General features: G+C 41.0%; 2 protein-coding genes across 5 annotated transcripts in view; both read right to left on the reverse strand.

Moving 5' to 3' along the window:
- abl2 (c-abl oncogene 2, non-receptor tyrosine kinase) overlaps nt 1-10,040 on the reverse strand; it is a 28,047-nt gene extending 18,007 nt beyond the window's left edge. For both annotated transcript variants that reach the window (XM_030434485.1, XM_030434484.1), the window contains exon 1: nt 9,264-10,040. In XM_030434485.1, coding sequence (XP_030290345.1) covers nt 9,264-9,480 — 217 coding nt within the window. In that variant the 5' untranslated portion in view covers nt 9,481-10,040. The remainder of the gene's footprint in view (nt 1-9,263) is intronic.
- Nucleotides 10,041-10,537: 497 nt separating this feature from the next.
- soat1 (sterol O-acyltransferase 1) lies at nt 10,538-18,740 on the reverse strand. 3 transcript variants are annotated; one of them, XM_030434594.1, is made up of 16 exons: nt 18,612-18,740; nt 18,030-18,169; nt 17,038-17,096; nt 15,765-15,913; nt 15,623-15,682; nt 15,356-15,463; nt 14,910-15,195; nt 14,193-14,271; nt 13,972-14,056; nt 13,842-13,887; nt 13,618-13,747; nt 13,406-13,503; nt 13,227-13,325; nt 12,911-13,046; nt 12,570-12,715; nt 10,538-12,481 (listed from the first exon to the last, which is right to left on the reverse strand). In XM_030434594.1, the coding sequence occupies exons 2-16, from the start codon at nt 18,166-18,168 to the stop codon at nt 12,404-12,406; spliced, it is 1,698 nt and encodes a 565-aa protein (XP_030290454.1). In that variant the 5' UTR covers nt 18,169; nt 18,612-18,740; the 3' UTR covers nt 10,538-12,403. The 3 variants fall into 3 exon arrangements, with proteins under 3 accessions (XP_030290454.1, XP_030290455.1, XP_030290457.1); XM_030434595.1 differs by having other exon boundaries at nt 18,593-18,732; XM_030434597.1 differs by lacking the exons at nt 17,038-17,096; nt 18,612-18,740 and having other exon boundaries at nt 18,030-18,127.
- Nucleotides 18,741-19,751: the final 1,011 nt, after the last annotated feature.

Genomic DNA, 19,751 nt, shown 5'->3' on the forward strand with positions numbered 1-19,751 from the left:
AGTGATCCGATTTGCGGTATGGCGTAAATAGTATCAGCATTTCTGATATTAACACAGACCACATTGTGCTTCATCGATGAATCATGTTGTTACATAAACACAAAACCGGATGTAGATCATTATATCACCACTGGAGATTTGAGGGAACATGTAAGAGATGATCAGCTGCTGCCAGTAACTTCAAAGTTATGGAAATTTTTGGACTCAAGTAAAATCATGTTTATTGGTACAGCTCCAAATCAATCTATCACACTATATCTGATGGATTTATAATCTGTTCAGCATTAGATGTCCTTTAACCCTTCCCCACTCTTGATTCAGGTAAGAATATGCCACAAAATATTTCTCTTTCAGTGGCAACACATGAACTGACAAAACAGAAGCTCTGATGTAGAGAAACGGAAATAAAGCTACAGGTACAAAAGATGATCGAAGGTTGTGGTTCTCAAATATTATTTTTCTTTACTTTGTTCTTTATCTTTGTAAACAGAATATCTGTGATTAGAGCTCAAACAATTGTTTTTTTAATCCATTAGTTGGAAAATTAATTGCAAAGTATTTCGATAATGGATTAATGTGATTATTTTCTTCATTTTTTCTGACATTTTATCGACTAAGAGATTCATTATGAAAATAACTGGCAGATGAATTAATACTGAAAACAATATTAGTTGCTTATCTTTGAGAAATAAATTTGTTTAAAGAGTGTTTTGAGGTTATTGTGAAGGCCAATTTTCCTTGGTTTGGAATATTTTGTAAAGTAGCCAAACACCACTTGATTTCCCCAGGAAATAATGGGAAAGATTAATCAGTTATTAAGATAATCATCAGTCGCAACTCTATATAGTTTTCAAAGAGTGGAAATAAAATATCAACGCTACCAAGTTCTGATCACAGAATATAACCAAGAATGGTTAAGTAATAGAGCTTGAAACAGAGTGACAATAGAGGATGTAGCGCTGAAAACAAAGGCCGAGTGTGGACTGTGATACCTATCAAACAAAAACACAAAGCTTATATAAAGTATTTAGTATTTCTGTATTAAAAATGTTCAAAACCACCATCAATTAATGGAAAATGCAATGCATGTTTAAAATGTTGAGTTTTTTGCAGACAGATCTCTTTGTTGTCCTAATTTGTGTACAAACCATACATCCTACCTCACGCAAGATAAATACTAACAATTGAAGAAAAATTATTAGTTGTTACTGTATTGAAGTTAACATGTTTGCGTGACATGTCATGATCAGGATTTACGAGAAATCCATCTACAGCTTGAGAGGTAGTCCATAGACAATGTCTGAGTTGAGAGGAGAGAGGAGAGTCAGTTGTTGTTCATGAGGATTGGACAAAGGACAATAGCCTCATTAATGCCACATCGCGAATGTGTGTGTGTGTGTGTGTGTGTGTGTGTGTGTGTGTGTGTGGACTGGCTCAGTAAAATAATCCCTTGTTTATGAGGACTAGAATTGTACCTTGTGAAAACAAAACTCGTGTGCTTGCAGATATCTCAGTTTGAAACATCTGAAGAGTTCATGAGCAGTGGAGTGAGGTTATACAATATATACTTAATAACAACAGACATGTTTACTCTTGTCCTTTGCCCGCACCGGAACATTCATTCGTCTCCCTCAATCAGACCCTTGCCTTTAACACGTCCTGGTGTTGCAAACCTTCCTGACTAAGTAGTTAAACACTCACATGAAGGCCGTTGCCGGGAACGCCTTTGAATGTTATCTATTCAGCTCTGGCTATACGGCCATCATGTCTGCTGAGTACATGGAAAAATGCCAATTAGGGGGTGGACAATCACCAGTCTGAGCCTAAGGGCCAGTGGATCATCCTGGACTGAAGAAGAATGGTGTCCTAACCCGCAGCTCACCCGGCCCTGCCCTGCCCCTCTCAGGGCTTGTTATGGGTTAATAATGGGATCTAAGTGCTTCCCTTTAGGTGTGCAGGAAACAAAGCTAAGTGCTCTTTTATGTGACAGCAGAGAGGACGAGAGTGGCATATGACGACTTGAAACAAAAGCCTCATCCACACTAGTCTGCTTCACACACCTTGCAAATATGGCAAATGGCCAATTCTATATTTTGATAGGCTAATTCCGATACGCACACAATACGGAGTTAACCTGAGGTTACTCTGGCTCTCTTATCTATTTGCTGAAGGGCGCCTGTGCTTAAATATATCATTCAGTCCAAGTGATGTAAAGTGGAAAAAAAGCAAAAACATGTCTTTGGATTGTTAACAAGCTTTTCTACTTAAAATTCCCAAGTCAAAAAGAAAGCATTTTTTTATTTTTTTTTGTTCAGCAGAAGTCTAAAAATCACAGTGGAAATTTTAAGCCGCCATGACTAGTAGATGTCGGAGCACTGTCTTCACAGGAGATCTGCCCGCTCTTGTCTACTTCATCGTGCAATGTAACAGTGGATGATGTAAAGTTTCTGACTGAGGTGTGTGGTTGTGTTGCCAACCAAGGTGTGTTTAGCGCAGCAGATTTTTCCAAAACACTCTCCTTGTTGCCTCCTGCTTGCTTTTCTTCTCTCGTTGCAGCGAGGGTTTACAGGAGAAACCGAAGGCTAATCTTGACGTCTAAACAACTAATCTGTGCGTGGTGTGGTTAAGCTGTGTTAGGATGTAGGTTTAAGCTGCTTTACATTAAATGACTCAGTTTAAAGAGCTGACTGGAGCCTTACAGGTTTTACTTCCACTGCGCTCTCTGAATGCAGATGCTCTCCAGAGGCATCTCAGCTATTAGACAATGTATGTGCCATGATGCCACACCTAACTTATATAGTTTCTCTACTTATCTTGCAAATACTATCACAAATTCAGAACATCTTAACTGTAGTCACATAATGTAATAATAACGTGGTGGAGCAGCAGGATGGAAGAATTATCAACATGGTGCTTACGCCTTTTCCATGTACATGGTTATTTCACTTCATCACATTATCAGATATTTTTGTGCTATAAACAACCCAAATTATTTTTTGTGATAGTGATCTGAAGAGTGACAAATTAAAGGAAAAACTCACCTCAACATTTGCTTATCTACAAAATGTAACTGCTACCATATAAGTGTTATTGAAAATACACATTTCGAATTTATATCAAGTTTCACGTCTGCCGGAACAAAAAATGTTGTGTTAGTATAATAAAGCCTTTGTTGAACCCAAAGTCATGTGAATGATAACTATTGTGTAGTAGAGTATACCGTACTATGAAACTGTGACATACTCTGATATGGCTATTTTACTGTTATGATCTCTGTTAAAATACTGTTGTAACCCTAGTTTCAAAACGTGTCCCCTGTCTGTAAGTAGACTTGGCATCCTACATAACTTGGCTGAGCGCAATACACAGCAATTTATCATGCAAATAATTACAATTTCAAGCACTTTATCCAAAATCTGAGCACTGTCAAACCTTAATACACCACAATAAAATCCATTTTCAAGGACTTCCAGCACCAATAGGAACCTGAAAAGTAACCTGTAATCTGTCATCGAGCAAATCACTAAAAGTCCTGTAAAAATCAACTACTCTCAGCCGTCTCCTCTCAGAATAATCACTTCATCAGAGGGGATACTTGAGGACAGCAGTGCCTCAGGGTGTCCTGATTAATGTTTTCTGACTGACTGGTCAGCTGGTGGGCGATTACACTGCAGGAGTAGGATGTGCTGGATAATCCTCATAAAGAACTGCAGCACATTACAACTTCACTGACGAGGACAGACAGAAAGGGAGACAGTGTGAGGAAGAATGTGTATGCATGAGCTTGCAGTGTGTGGGTGTTTACTGTAAGCGTGCGCAAGTGTGTGTTTCCATCCAAGCCTCCAGCCTGCAACCCAGAAGATAAGCAGCAGAGATAATGCCAACAACAGAGGACCGATCCTGGAAGCGAATCAATGCTTAACAGGCTTGGCACGGGGACTGTCCCCCTTTCCTAAACCATATCTAGTTTTCCTCCCCTGCTTCTTCACCATTGCAGCTTAAGAGCGAAAGCGTGATTTAACCAGGAGCTACCGAAAAACAATTTTGCGAGAGTCTCGCCACAAAGTCGAAAACATTTGGTGTTTCTAAGCTGACAGCTGCCAGGGATGGTTTTACCATCTGCACAGCCAATCGCTTACTGTTCTGATTAATCCACACTCTTTAATGATATAAGCTGCACAGAGCCGAGGCCAAGGAATAAAAACTGGGACTGTGGTTTTGGGAACTACGGAAGGTTGACTGGTAGCAGATGCAAAGGCTAAAGGCTGCTTGGATGCAGAGGCACACAGTCACCGTGACACAAAAACTTTGGGAGGAAATAAAACTTTAAAAACTCAGCTCCAAGATGTGAAAATCTTCAGTAATCATCTGATTGGTTTCTTAAATCATCATTACATGCAAATAAGATAAATTTCCAAATTGTGTTGTTAGTGTTGTAGCATTACATTATCAGCATTTTACTGATTTTTAATGGCTTAACTCTTCTTTGACAGATTTGTGACCGGTACAACAGCCACGGTTCAACAGAGACAGGACAGGCAGAGCTGGGTCTAGTATAGAGGATCAGGCTGGGAGACAGAGATGCCTAGCAGTCAGTTGTAGTGCAGGGAAGGCTTGGGATGAGGATGAAGGCACAGAAAGACATAAATTATTGAACACACATCCATTAGAGAGAACCAAGGTACATGCAGTCTTCAGACATAAAACACATTTAATTGTGTTCAAATAATCTGCGCAGAAAAACTCCATGCCTCTACAAACACATTTGCAAGCGCTCCCAACTTTGAGACAATCAGACTCATCAGTTTAGCCCTAATTTCTATCCAGTTTTACTCAGAGGAGGTGTGGCCATGGCTCCTCCTAGTGGTTAATGGCAGTCACTAGGACTAACTAGCTAGTTTTATTTTTTAAATCAACAAATCATCTTTACTCGAGGGTATTATCTTTTAAAGCCTATTAAAATCTCACCCATAGCTGCTGAAGAATCTGAAGCTTGATTTTCCCTGATATTGCAGTGGCTGCTGTGTGACTTATCCTGGTTGTTGGGGGTTTTAGCACATAGAGTCCAGAGAAAAGTGGATTTGTCGCTAATCTAATTTCACCCGTGATGCAAATCAGCTTAGGTCCTTGGATCCTGGATCCAGGCTTCTCCCTTCTCCTCTGGGCAGCTTAAACAGCTCTGCACTTTAGGTACGGCTGGCTCTACATTCACTATCAGTGAGCTGCCAAGAAATATTCAAATCCACTCATCTGCCCCAATTTCTATGATCTGTTTAGAGTAAAAATAGACGAGCCGATTGCTTTGCTGATTTTATAGAAAGAGCTGTCAAAGGCAGCTGCCGGTTCTTTGCGCAGTCAATCCACCAATCAGGCCAACTCACCCTAATTTTTCACAGGCCAGATAAAGGTTTCTCTTCAGGAAGGCAAAAAATAAAACATGTGAAAGTGACAAACTATGAAAAGCAATCAACTGAAGTGCAACCTTGCAATTGCTCTATTAACAAGGCACAATTCAGCAAATTCATCCCACTGTGGCAGTTCAAAAGGCCTCTCCCCACTGCAGCGTGTATCAGATGAACCCACTGCAGAGACGGAGATCTCTGAACTCCTGACAAGGCCAAAGGGTGGAACCATCAATACGTTGCAGCCAGCGGTACTGCATTTCAACCAATACGCATAGAGATGGCTGCCTGTCTCCCCTTTGAATCAGCACATAGGCAATCTGCTCCCTGTCTGTCCTTGTTAGCTCAGTGTTTCCTAGCTGGCCCGTGTGTCCCGTGGCGTAAACACTGGCTTGCAAAGAGACAGGGATGCTGAATTAGTGATGAGCTTAGGGGAACTTCTGCACACCTGAGTGGGGGACAGGAGCTGACTCACCTTGTCTAAAGTGTGAACGACAAAGACAGCCCTGAGCTAGAACCACATGTTGAAACATTCTCTGCTACTGAGGAGCGAGATGTGACGGGAAAGGGGAGGTACAGGCCACTGGGCCAGGCAAATTAACAGCCAATTTACACCAAAGGCCTCCAGACTCTTGTTTGTCCCCTCTGAAATGACTCAGTGATTTCACGCATACTGACGGAAACCCTAGTGGAAGCCTGTGCACATATGATACCCACTGAAAGACATGCAGCAACACACAGCCATGACTTCAACAGACAAAATCGCATTCTTCATAGAATGGCACCTTTCAATTACATACCAAGAAGGCATCACTTAGTCGTACAAGTATGCGAGTCAGCTATAAAGTGCTTAAGAAGCTGGATTAATAAAACCACTTCAACATGTTGATCTCTGATAGCTCTCAGCAGGAAAGACTCTGAAGACATTCTTCCTATGGAAACATAAATAGATATTTAAACACATGTTACATTAGATTTGCCATCACGCCAACACCTTGTCACACATGTTGACTCTACTATCCATCTGTTGGTGTACTTCCTCTTGCTGCTGTGGCACTTTAACTTCCCTGCATGCATGGGATCAATAAAGCTTATCTTATCTCAACTTCCTCCTGACAAGTCCTGGCCACATGAAGTCATTGTCAAAGCAACAAATCAGATCTAGACACCTCCCTACTGTTTCAGGACATAAATGACTGCAGATACATGATTATACATTCAAGGAGCTGCTTGCTTACATATTTTGGAATTATACACCACACTCTTCATTATGACTGTCAAATGTATAAGATACTTAAGACACCCTGGTAGCTCACATGCTTGAGCGTGCACAACATATACGAAAAGCTGAGTCCTTACTGTAGCGGCCTGAGCTTGATTCAAGCCTGGCCCTTTGCTGAATGTCATCCCCCCCTCTCTCTTCTCGCTTTCCTGTCTCTCTCTTTTGTTGCCATTGAAATAAAAGGCAAAAAAGCCACACAATCATTAAAAAAAAATGTTGGTACGTCAGTTCTTCTTTGATACTTCATATTTAAAATAATTTCATATACACATTCAATAGTATCAAGAGAACAGATCGACAGGCACATTTTCAACGCACGACACAGGAGTTTCTTTCTTTGATACAATTCCTGGAAAAATATTGATATTCTTTGATGCCACAACATTAGGGTCATCAACAATTGTCACTTTTATTAAAAAGATTAATATATAAAGGCCATAGAATGAGAGCTTGGTATGAGCCATTTTCTTGGCAAGTAGAAGAGAACTGAGTGTAGTAAACAAATAAACACTTTTTCTTAGAAACATTGTTTTTTTCCATCAGGTCATTAAAAAAAGATTTGTTTAATGTGTGTGTTGTGTGTATGATAATTTGTGATTCATTTAAGTTTTACTGACATACAAACTAAATGGCGAAGTAGTTCATGGAGAAGTAACTAAATAACAAATTATTTTAAAATATATTTTTAAACCTTAATGAACACTGCCTCATAATCAACATAGCGTCTTTAAAAAGAACAAGTCGGAACATCACCCACAAAAGACGTGTATAATTAATGCTGCATCATTATCACACAAATACATGAACAGAAGAAAAAGGCACTCTGATAGTCAATGGAAGACTGGGTGCACAGTCCCAAGCTTCCTCACTTAAGAGTCCTTGTTCTATTATTGTGTGCTTTGAAGGGTAGCAGTCTCTCTGCAGAGTGGCTATGTGACTGCATCCTGGCTGCTATAAAAAGGCCACTCCTGCCCCGACATCGGAGAGAACAGAGCAGTGCAAACGCTCAGTGGTGCTGCACTTAGTAGATCTGTGTATGTGCTTCAGGCTCGGGAGGGTTACTTTTAAGAAGTGCTGGCCAGGAACTGAAAATGTCTTCATTCCCAAAAGCTTTACACCTTCTATGTGTCCTCGCTCACTGCAACGGCGTGAGGAGGTTGGGTCTGGGACATTAGTGGAAACTAGAAAAGTCGGGGCAAGCAGTTTTACATCCATGCAGCATATGTGAAGCGATTATCCCCGAGTGAGAAACAAAACCGACTGCAGGTAGACAGACATCAAGCATCCTACCAGAATGCACAATCAATCAAGCAGAGCACAAGATGTCACAAACGCACAGAGAAAGAAAGACGGGGTAAATCATGTGTGGGCGCCTTCTTGATTGCCATGTTAAACACAATGGAAAACTGTGGAAGCCCTTTATGAATAAAATTAATTCAAGTGATATGGATAATGACGATAATAAGCACACCATCTAATAGACATCCCGTCATCCCCATTGCTTGTAAGCTCCGATCAGCCACTGAGAGACTCTGCCCGAGGCGAGATGGCTGGGAGGAAGGAGGAAGGCCATCTAGGGCATGGAGGGGTTACTGTTGGGCTATTGCTCCATGACTCACAGAGCAGATAACAATATCAAAGCTCTGGGGCAGGAACATGGGTGATGGGAGGCACTGCCACACCTCTGTTTTGTGGACATCAGTCTTTATATGACAGTTAACCAGGATTATTCCTGTAATGCGCGAGTTGCCCAATAGACTCCCTGAACATGTGAGTGGATAGACATAAGAGTATGAAAATATAATCACATAAGAGTAGCTTCAAACTTTGATGTTTGCATGACTGTAGGCTCATAATGACTGAAGGTGACTTCAATAATTCACAGAGATTTTTCCCACGGGATCAAACTGTGCAGTCATCGTGCTGACAGTGTTGTAACAGTAGACATTATCAGACAGAGGATGTAAGTGAGCATGTGAAAACCACTAGGTATTGTAATGTGAGCCTGTGGTGGCTGCTATAGTGAGTTAATGGGGTGGAATTGCTGCTCAACCTCCGCAGGCAAGAATCAGTGTTTACCAAACCGGGGATCACACAGAGGGGCTATAGTGGGAAACATAACTAGCCAACCTCCAGTCATGACCCTTATTCGGGGAATAAGAAAGGAAGAGAAGTAGACTCTTCCCCTTTTCAAAAGCACTGACCCTTCCTGTAGGGACCATTAGGTCACATGCAGCACATACATTAGCTCCAACAAACTGCTGTATCGGTGTCAAATCTGAGCAAATCGGTAATCGATCTTCTGAATAAACGACCCTTGCATACACAGACAATGGATAAATTAACAAACACACACACACACACACACACACACACACACACACACACACACACAATAAAATGGATGGGACATGGAAAGCTAATGTTGGTTGGCATGGCTATTTCCGCTAACGCGTCGTTGTCAAACTAGCATGGACTCGGCTAGCAAATGCTAATCAGCAGCAAACACATATCAAAGTAAAAAAGGGACGTCTTCATCGTCACCCACACCTCTTTAATTAACGTGGTTCTCTCGTTACCTGAATGCTGCGTGAATATGTTGATCCCTGGGTCGGGCACGTTGACTGCAGCAGTCCTGCCTGGCGGTGTCCCGGTGCTACTGCCGGGTTCTCGGGGTCTCCTCCCGGCGCCGCTCCCCCGGTTCCCCTTCCCTTGGTGCGGTTGGGACGCGTGGGGCTGTGGTGGCTGCAGTCCGGTCGATGTGCCCTCACCGACGCGGCCTACCTGCTGCCCCATCCCGGTAGTTTGGCGTAAGGACGTTTGGGACGAAGCGAGCAAACCCCCCAGCGCACCTCTGGTTCACATTCCCCCAAGCTGGAGCGGCCTGGCCCGAATAGTCTTCCTCAATCCCCTCCCCGCTCTTCTTCACAGAGCTAACGTTAACTAGCTCGCTTGGCTAGCCTGTTAGCTAACGTTAGCAGCTATCAGTGAAACCCACCCACCCTGCCTTTAACAATAAAATCGCAACCCCGGCGTGTGACAGCGATTATCCCAATCTCGGTGATCCAGACGGTATCCGAGCAGATATTGACGGTAACCGACGAGCAAGATTCGGTCAAATCCGGAGCTTTTCAGAATCGTTTTGCCGTTGTCCGGCCGCTACGCGCCCCCTCTGACGCCGCCATCTTTACCGCAGAATAGAAGATGTGTTGCACAAGGCGGGGGGTTCGCCGCGATCCCCTGTCACCGTGATCCTCCACCTCTCCAGCACAACCGGGTCCCAGCAAGCCCCGAGCACCGGTTCCAACGGGCGGGGGGTTGATGTGGGCTGTCTGATCTCAGAGTCCTAGAGAAAAATGCAGAAAAGCTTCAAAGACCACTATAAGCTATTGTTTTGTCAAGCAAATGCACAGTGGTGCTATCAAATCATGAGTGTATCAATGGGTTTGAAATCCTGTGTAAAACTCTTATTAAGGTTATGTGTAATTACTTCAATGTATATACATATTTACATAGGCATTGTGTAATCCATATTTACGGTAATATAACTTAAGTCTTTAGTAGAAAATGTACCTAATAAAAACTACATTTCTAGTGATTTGCAAGTTGGATACAGACTCCACTGGTTTTAACGTAAACTTGTTCAAACCTTCTTAAGTCTTTCTTTAGTACTTAATGCATGTATTCTATCTGATTATCTGCAAATCAACTCTGACAGACTACACTACTCAAAATTTGTGAAACACTAAAATATCCCAGTATCCCTAACTAATTCTGAGGATTTCAATATACATTTGAACATTACAACACAACACATTAAGCTGAATGAAAGAGATAAAAGGGACACACTTCGTTTTGTTTCTATATAGCTCTATATAGCTCTTTAATATGTTGATAGTTAATGCATCAGACATTTGTCAAAAAAATACAACCACATACTGATTCATAAAACTGTCACTTCTGATAATAAACTATTCAAGGCCAGGGGGAAAAGAAAAATCACAACATCACAAATACGACAGTAATTAAGTAGGAAACGCTCTGCTCCCCAAAAATAAATATCTAAATAGACAGCATCTCTACAACTCGGCTCTTTTTCACAATCACAAATATTATCCTTATTGAAAAAACCTCAATGGCATAAAGCACAGTTAAAGCTTCAGCCAAATGTTGAGTTTGCAAGAGTCAGTATTAACTCTTAATATTTCTGCTATCATCTGTACATATTACAAAAATAAGATGCTGGTACTTGCTGTTTATCAATAATATAAAATTTTGTATGGGATTCTGGTGAAGCCTGTCTCACTCCTGACCACAATTCACAGCCAAACCGAGCAGAGGACCACAAGTAAAAGCTTTTAATACAGTGCCACCTTGTGGTCGTACAGTTGTTGGAAGTGCGGGGTTTTCCATTGCTGGTTTTCGATTCGTACTGTGCATTTCATTATTTACAGTCTCCCTGCATTGGAATTTGTTGTAATTGTCAACAGTAACTGTGCAATAACCTTTTGATTTCCTCAAAACAATACAAATGTGTAAACACATTATTGTAGTACCACAGGAACTAAAAGCACAATGAGCATATACATTCCTTCATCCATTAGATTGACATCAAAATTACTTTTCTGAATATTTACACTTGTACAATTTTAACAACAAAACGCTGTCTCGTTTAATTTACTCGACTGTATCAGACGAAGCAAACTGTAGCCCTTAGTGCTAATCAAGTATCATCAATTATTTCAGTCTTACAACGTTCTCGCAGCCAGCTGCAGCAGTTACAGTAGAAGTTATTCTGAAGTCATTTCACCGCCAACATAACTCTCGACACTGGTTATGAATGGAATAAAACATCATTAAGGTTCACAGGGAAAATTCTCTAAAATGATGCATGTTCAAAACAGTTCTATTGGAATCACCAGGAATACATTCAGCAGACACAGAAGGTAATCACTCCATACAAACAACATTCATGTTTCATGGAGTTCATTGCCATGGTTTGTGATGAGTGCCCATCATGCTTGTGGCTTGACAGCTGGAGAGACTTTGAGAAACATTAGATATAAGTGTACCACAATCAGACGTGCTATAAAGTAATTTCCCGGCTATATGAGCATGTCAAATGCCACCTTCATTTTCCTCTTTAGAGAAGTTAACTGCAGTTTTGATGTTATAATACAGAGGCCACAGTTCCTCATAGATTTATACAAAACACCAAAAGGTGGCAATCTTTATAAATAAATCTTATTGGCAGTTAATGTCATTTACAACACCATGAATCTTAATTATCATAGAGAAGTAACTGCAATCTTTGTTAAATATTACAATTTACTGCATATGTGAATGTTTGTATTCAGCTGCCATGTAATGACGGCCACAATCCTATTGGCACATGGAGTGGTTTCACAGTTGATCAAGGCAAATTAAATGGGAATACATTTGAAAAATAAATAATAAATACAAATAAAAGAGTTCACATGTGATTTTATGTGAACTTCTGTAAATTTTGCTTCAAAGGTTCATTTCTTCAAAACATAAAAAGGAAAAGTAAGGCATCACTTTGCTGTTACAATAAAGAACATTTTGGCCGACGCAGTCACAACCTTACTGCAATAAAATAAACAAACAAACACAAAAGACCTGAAGTTATGACAGTAACAGAGGGCTGGTCAAATTTTAACTGGTCAGTGATGGTCCTCAGCAGTAGTTCAAACATGGATCACAGTCTGTCCGGGTCTGACATCAGGCCTCTGTGACAGCTCCAGGAGCGAGGCTTCAGTAACTCAAAGAATGAAGGCTGAAATGAAAAAAAATCAAAACATCACATGAAAAGGGGGCAGAACAGGGGCACCAAAATGCATAAAGAAAAATGCTGCAAGTGTTACCTCCTCCAAAGGACAGTAACGCTGGGCATACCACTCCTGGGAGTACAGACAGATAATGACCCCCTGACCCAGGAAAAGGGATGTCCACATGATTATGTTCCAGATGGGTCCTTTCCTTTGGTCATGCAGAATGAAGTTGAACATCACTGTCAGAGAGAAAGAGAGAAATGAAGACAAGGGTAGAGGCATTAATACAGAGAGACAAAACTCAAACTGGTCTGTGCCAAAATAACAGACAGAATTACAATATACAGGCTTAGCTGAATTTTCAAGCAAGTCCGGGTGACTTTCAAGACAATAAAAGCAAAGTAGTGTAAGAAGCACTGAGCTCTATCTCTTACTTCCAAAGCACATAAAGAGGCAGAAGAGTACAGGATAGAAGAAGCCAAAACAGACTGCAAGGATGTACTCGTGGACCACTGCAGACACTGTGAACACAAACAGCATGGCAGCTGCTCGGAAACGCTTCTCCGATATCTGCAGGGACAACAGCAGAGAGAACAGACAAGTCAAAACAACAGTGCTGAAAAGGTTGAATCTCCTCTATGTATTTTCACTTGAGATAGATGTGTTTAATGGTTTGTCACACTGATATTATAATTTCTTACGTCATTACAAAGAAGGTTAAAGAAAATTCTAAATAGCAGAACCACTCACCCACAGGAAGTCCCGGTACACATAGTAGTACAGCCAGTCATGGACCACTACGTTCCAAGTGCGATAGTAATTGGCAAAAGAGGTCGAATTCCACCAATCCTGTTATGTGTAATCGAAGTTTAAGTCAATCGTGAAGCAGAAACATAGAACCTTAATCTAAATGTCTGAAGCAGAAGTACCTTGTAAAACATCCTGTCAGCAAAGCAGAGCATCTCGGCAAAAGCATTAAGCCAACAGTGGAGGAAGGCAAAGAATGCCAGGAAGAGAACCAAAACTCCTGCAAATGAGAAAATGTTTTAATAAAATGTGGCTGATGTACTACTAGTATATATCTTAAGACAGATCATGACCAAGGGATGTATGAGGGGTATTATTAAGTGGCTGATCTCACCTGGCAAGATGGAGTTAAAGACACAGAGGACCATGGCCCTCGGGTCGAACAGCTGCAGACTGGTGCTGTGGAACTGAGGGATGCACAGCCGCACAAACACGTAATAGGCATAAAACAGACTGCCTAGTACCTGTGGGATGGGGGAATGGTTAAATAGTTAGAATATGAGCTTTTGCTTGAAATCTTATGCAAGCTCCTCATTAAAATATAAAATATGTTTGCACCTGAAGAAACTTTGAGGCCACGTAGCCCCATCTGATCGCTGGGTTCCTGCATAAAGTAAGAAACAATGTTTTATCAAACACACAGAGGGAAAATGAAAAAAAAAAAATAACAATCAGAGGGTCTGCTCACCTGGGGTACTTGTCTCTGTAGATGAGTGTGGGTGCAAAAAGAAAGTAGAGATACTGAGACACCTGAGGGAGCACTGGGCTGGGGCCTGTAGATGACAGGAGAGACTTCTTATCAACATAAAGAACATGAGGAATACAGTAATGATGAGAAAGAAAGAATCATATGAATTGGCAAGTAAGAACTAAACATGAAGATGCAAGAAAAAAAAAAAGGTTACATACTGTTTTTTTCTTTTGCCCAGGCCAGGACTTTTGGTACATTCTCCCTCACAAAGGAGTGGACTTTCATCATGAGACGCACCTGGAATCAGAGAAATAGAAAAAATGTTCACAGCAGCTATCACAGTTTTTGACACACAGTATGTTCAGGAAGGGAAGACGAGTTTATGAATCACACTTTAAAGCGCATTTGAAAGTGCTTTACATAAGTCAGGAAGTATGTCATGATTTAACACATATTTTGAATGCAGGTAAACCAAAATGAGCAATCGACTCCTTTCCCATTGCCAGAACAGCATTAGATTTTTTCTGTCATGTTTGACAACACACACACGAGCAGAAAACAAAAAACCGTAGAGAGCAGATTGGAGGCCAGTGAGAACGTTACAGTCGTTACCTTTTTTATATCTTTAACTTCAGTCTGTCTTTTAAACTCAATGCTGACTGAACAATGTTTGAGCGCTGCTTGAACAGATACGGATGGAGAAGCATTTACACATCAGCATCGTGAACTTCAATGCATGTCATAGCATCACATTGGAAAAGGAGCGACAATTAGCGTGTCCACTCTGGGATCATGTCTCTATCACTACCATTCCGAGCAAGACTTGATAAAACACCCACGATTACTGCAGAGTCATTTCATTTCACACTTAAAAGGGGTTTAACTGTAGCAGTCGTCCACTGATCAAACTAAAAACAGCCACGCTGGTCACCTACCTGCTCCAGGATGATGATGAAGCGGGATGCAGGTGGCAAACTGTTGGTCACCACCACATATGCAGGCAGGAATCCCAGACCCAGAGCTTGGTAGAGCAGGAACACAGAGCCAAACAGAAAACTGCACAACCTTGGGTGACGAAAAGACCCGGACTGGGTTTGTGACCACTGGTGGAACAAGGTGTAGGGAACCAGCAACACAGACAGGAACATGCAGATCCATGTGCACACCACCAGAGGGAGCTGTCCAAATGCATAGACCAGGAGGTTGAAGTCCAGCACCAGTCTGAGGCCAAAGAGAAAAAGATGAGAAACTTGAAAGATTTTAAAAAGGTCAATGCAATTTAAATAGCTTAGTGACTCTAAACTGGACAGTGGCTGGACAGAACAAGCAATATGGTAATTTATCAAGTTAAATGACTTAACTGACAAGTCATCTACATTACCTGCCTTTATCAATGAAGTCTACCACCAGTGTACTGAGAATAAAGAGAATGAGCAGGGCAATAAACATGTGGTAGATTGTCCTGATGTGGTTCACCTCAAACAGCTCACTGCAGAAAAACAGACAGCTGGCGATTAGACTTTGTGCAGCAGACAAACAACCTTCAAGCAGCAGAAAAAGATGTACACTGTCACAAACAAATGTTTCAATGCCCTTCAGTGATCAGGTAGAAGTATTTACATTTCATGAGATCACTGTGTGGACTTACTCTAGGAGGGACCTGCGACTGACAAAGTGCTTGCCCTGGCCATGGGGAGGCCGAAAATGCCTGCAGGAAAACAGAGTGACATCAGTCACCAGCAACAGATCTGTTATTGCTTTGATAGACTGGAGAAGTTGACAGGCCGCACCTGAGTTTGCTCCTCTCCTTGTCTGACAACGGAGGGGAGAAGACGGCAGATACAGGTGCTGGCTCCAGGCTGGCAGACTCCTCAATAAGACTGTCCATGAAGTCATTAACCTGACTGTCAAACTGACGCATCAGGTCACTCTTCAGGAACTGAGCAAGTCAAAAAGCAACAGGAAGAGTTATCATTCACAGTGTGCACATACTTGAACAAACAGGGAATTTTTTTTTCCTCGTGTCAATAACCATGATCCTTTTGAATAGGAGGATAGACGCAAAGTTTTGTTGATAAGGCCGAGATGTTTTACAGTTATAATAATAACACTTACATTGCTTGAATTGAATGACACTGCCGCAGAAAAACATTTATTATAATTTAATTTTTCACGTGTCTTTGAGCTTCCCATTGAAGAACCTCCCTAGTCATTCTCCATAAGAGTGTAGCAATGTCAAGAACATTTCCTCAGGTAGGATTTATTTTCTGGGACATCAACCATTTAGAAAGACTGCCAACGATACACATTTTGCCCCCTGCATGTAAGCCCTTCCAATATAATTAAATTGTTTATCTGTTAACAGTCAAGACCAAGTCAGAGTTCTTTCTCTGTGTAAACATTCTGATGACATTTACATTTGTAAGTTACATGTTACTCTAATTTAAAAACACGCCTTAGGTGTGACCGACAGAAGACTGCATTGCTAGCATTATGGTGCAACTGTTCAAATACAGATACTCATTTAACCATCTGTCATCCATTAGTCTGTAGGTATCTTTTGTAAACCCCTTTAAAGTCACTGTTCTAACATTAGAAAGATTTTCATTCATAGTTTTTTAGGCCTTAAAAAACTAAATAAACTCTTTTTGTTTTTACAACTGAATAAACTGAATAGACAAACTGACCTTAAGGGGGCAGCACAATTTCATACTGTTTTACACTGTTTATATTTGGCAGATCGTGCCAGCTTTCTAGCTTCAAACAGTGTTCTCATTTTTCTCTGAGAACAGGTTTTTTATTCAATTATGGAAAAAATTATATATAAATATTATTATACTATCCTTTTTAGTTGTTCTCTCCAAAACTACATAGTGCCCCCCTAGCTTAAAAGATAATCCATATTTTCCGATGTCAAAACATGTATAGCATATTTTTGACTGTAACGGTGACCCATTTATGCTAAATAACTGATTGCCAGCAGGATGACAAAATAAAGATATATTAATGTGGTGAAACCCACATTTTGCAGCTTGAGCCTTTACTGCACTCAAACTGACTGACCTCTGCTTTCCTTTTCAGTTGTAGCTTTTTGCTGATCACATGTTCCACTTCAATTTTACCTGAATATGAAAAAAAGGAGAGCACAAAGCAAATAATAAAATACAAAATGTCAACATGACATAAAATCATTCAATAGCATTCTAAAGATTAATAATTAACAACAGAGCAAAGCAAGTTGCTGGGTTACCTCTCGCAACAGATGTTCGACCTGGGCAACAGTAACATCAATTCATGCCACGTCAAATATATCAATAAATGAGCAATGGGTAATCTGCTAATGGCTGTCATTGCTTTTAATGTTGATCAAGAATCAAAACTTGTTTTAAACAGCACAAGTAGCCCAAAACAAAATACTTTTTTTCACATGATTATAATAATCATTATACTACGCTTACATCAGTCTTTAGATCCAATGAAGTGGATCCAAAAGGAGAAACACACATATGACAGCATGTAGTACAATCGAGTATCTGCCCAGCAAAGCAAATGTGACAGCTTGTGGCAAAGGTTACTATAGGTCAGTTATCTTGACGGCTGCCTGATGATGAACATGTTTGTTCATTTATTGAGGTCAATTGCCACAGCAGCACTCCACCCCTCGGGAAAGAGGATGTGCCTGTTGTCCAAAGACAGGTCAGATTGTCACATTCACAGCCATCAATTCTCATAATCATTTCACTGACAATTCCGTCTCAACTCTGTCATTATATGGGGAGGATAATGCTATGAAATTAATCACCAAGTACTATGATAATCGATTAATCAGTTTGAGTAATGTTTTAAGAAAAGCAGTCCTAAATGGCAGCATGGGAGCATGTTCTTCCACACAACTGTACCACAGGTCACACCACATTGCTTAACAGGGACACATCATCCCATGACATGGCTTCAGTCACTACCACATCCAGGGAAATTCAACATTACACACTGAATGTTATACAAGGTCCTCTCCTTTAGCTCTGCTCATGAGGAAGTAGAGATGTTCTTCTCACCGTTGCTGGTAATGTTGTTGTTTCCATTGCCTTGCAGGTTACAGTCCCCATCCAGAGAGCTGTCTAAATCAGAGAAGGTGGGGCTCTGGGAAAAGGCTCGACAGCGAGACCGGAGGAGACTGTCACCCCCACTCTCCATCCTGGACAAACAGGCAAAAATAAAAATGAACAAAATCAGTGGGAGCTTACAAAAGTGAAGGTATCATGAGGACGGTGGAGGAAGCGAGCTCACGGTCAGTTAGCATCATGGATAAGAATGCTAAGGATTTTTATTGACTAATAAAGCAGCTGAGATTCAAATTAGTCTCGCATGACACGCAGCACACAGACAGCTAACAATCCAGTTGGCTGGTATTAAGAGTGGTCGATTAATCCACGAGCTAACTGCATAACTTTAAGCTAAATAGGCTCACCTACTTTTATAGTAAAGCTCTTGCTCGGGGGACACTCACGGCTGCTAGCACCCGGGTAACATCTAGTCAAATTAGCCAACTTGTTGACGTCTATCGTTAGCTACATGTTTACAGACACTGAAGGAAAAATATAAATCAAAGACTACCTACCGACTTCCTGGATACTCACTCGCTTTAACAGCTGGGTGCTCTCTTATCCAGAGACGATTCCGTGTGAAATCTCAGATATGGGCGCTGTAACCGCAGCAGTCTGAGCTCCTGCTCACCTTCCCCATTCTATTAACTGAGGAGATGAGGAGCAGGGCAGCCAACGCTGATTGGTCGAAAGTCTCTCCTCCTTTCGACGTCACCAGCGCCCACAATGTTGACCATAGCTGTCAGCAGACTATTACTAGATGTGTTTGGTCTTTCTCATTCAGTGCCATACAGTGCGAGAAAGCATGAGACATTTTTATGATAAACAGGCTACTGTGTCAAAAAAAGCTAAAGGAAGTGTCTTTCAAGGAGAATTCACCTGGTAAAACTTGGGTTGACAGAGTAAAAATGGATGTTGATTGTGTGATTTCTGTGGACTAGAAAAAGAGAGTATTTCCAATTTTTTCTTTCACAGAATATGGATTAAAGCAGTAGAACAGTCTCTAAACATGACTTAGTGTCTATGTTAATAGCTAACACATGTGTGAAAATAGAGATGTTGCCAAATACACAATGTGAAATAGAAGACAAGATGCACTTACTACCGCTTACTGTCTAATGTGTGTGGCTTTATATCCCAGCTGGGAAGAAGAGGATAGAGGATTTATTTCTTTTATTATTTTATTGGTCTACTTTACAGTGACAGACGCTTATTGATCAATGCAAACAAATACATGCAATTATGAACCTACGTTTACGAATTAGCACTGTGCAGGCCCACTTTGATCTGCAATAATAATTACTTTAAACCAGATTTTGATTCACGGACCCTGTTCAAGAGATCATGTCAGCTGATAGTACCTTAAAGAGACCATATTCCTATATTGCCCGAAAAATTGCAATCGATCAGAATGACCACCACTTGGAGATTGCTGGTCCCTGCAGTTGACGATGAACTCTTTTGAAGTATACTTGAACTGGTGTACCCTCGAACCATAATGGGTCATAAAAAAAGTAACTGGTCTCATGAGTTGAGTGTGACAAATACAATTAACGACAAAGACAGAGGGATATATTTATGCAACTCATAAACGACTGCATCATCTATTCAAAAAAACTTCCCAACTGAAGACATACTAACCAAAGATTTGCCTCCTGGCTGCTGCGTTACTTA

The sequence above is a fragment of the Sparus aurata genome, chromosome 11 (assembly GCF_900880675.1).
Source record: "Sparus aurata chromosome 11, fSpaAur1.1, whole genome shotgun sequence".
NCBI classification, from domain to species: domain Eukaryota; kingdom Metazoa; phylum Chordata; class Actinopteri; order Spariformes; family Sparidae; genus Sparus; species Sparus aurata.

What these genes read in the sequence shown, in the direction of transcription:
- soat1 (XM_030434594.1), bottom strand. Translation starts at nt 18,168, where the DNA reads ATGGAGAGTGGGGGTGACAGTCTCCTCCGGTCTCGCTGTCGAGCCTTT. An exon ending in TGGCCTCAAAGTTTCTTCAG is followed by an intron (nt 13,748 to 13,841) that starts GTGCAAACATAT and finishes CCCATCCCACAG; the next exon opens with GTACTAGGCAGTCTGTTTTA. An exon ending in CTTTAACTCCATCTTGCCAG is followed by an intron (nt 13,504 to 13,617) that starts GTGAGATCAGCC and finishes TCTCATTTGCAG; the next exon opens with GAGTTTTGGTTCTCTTCCTG.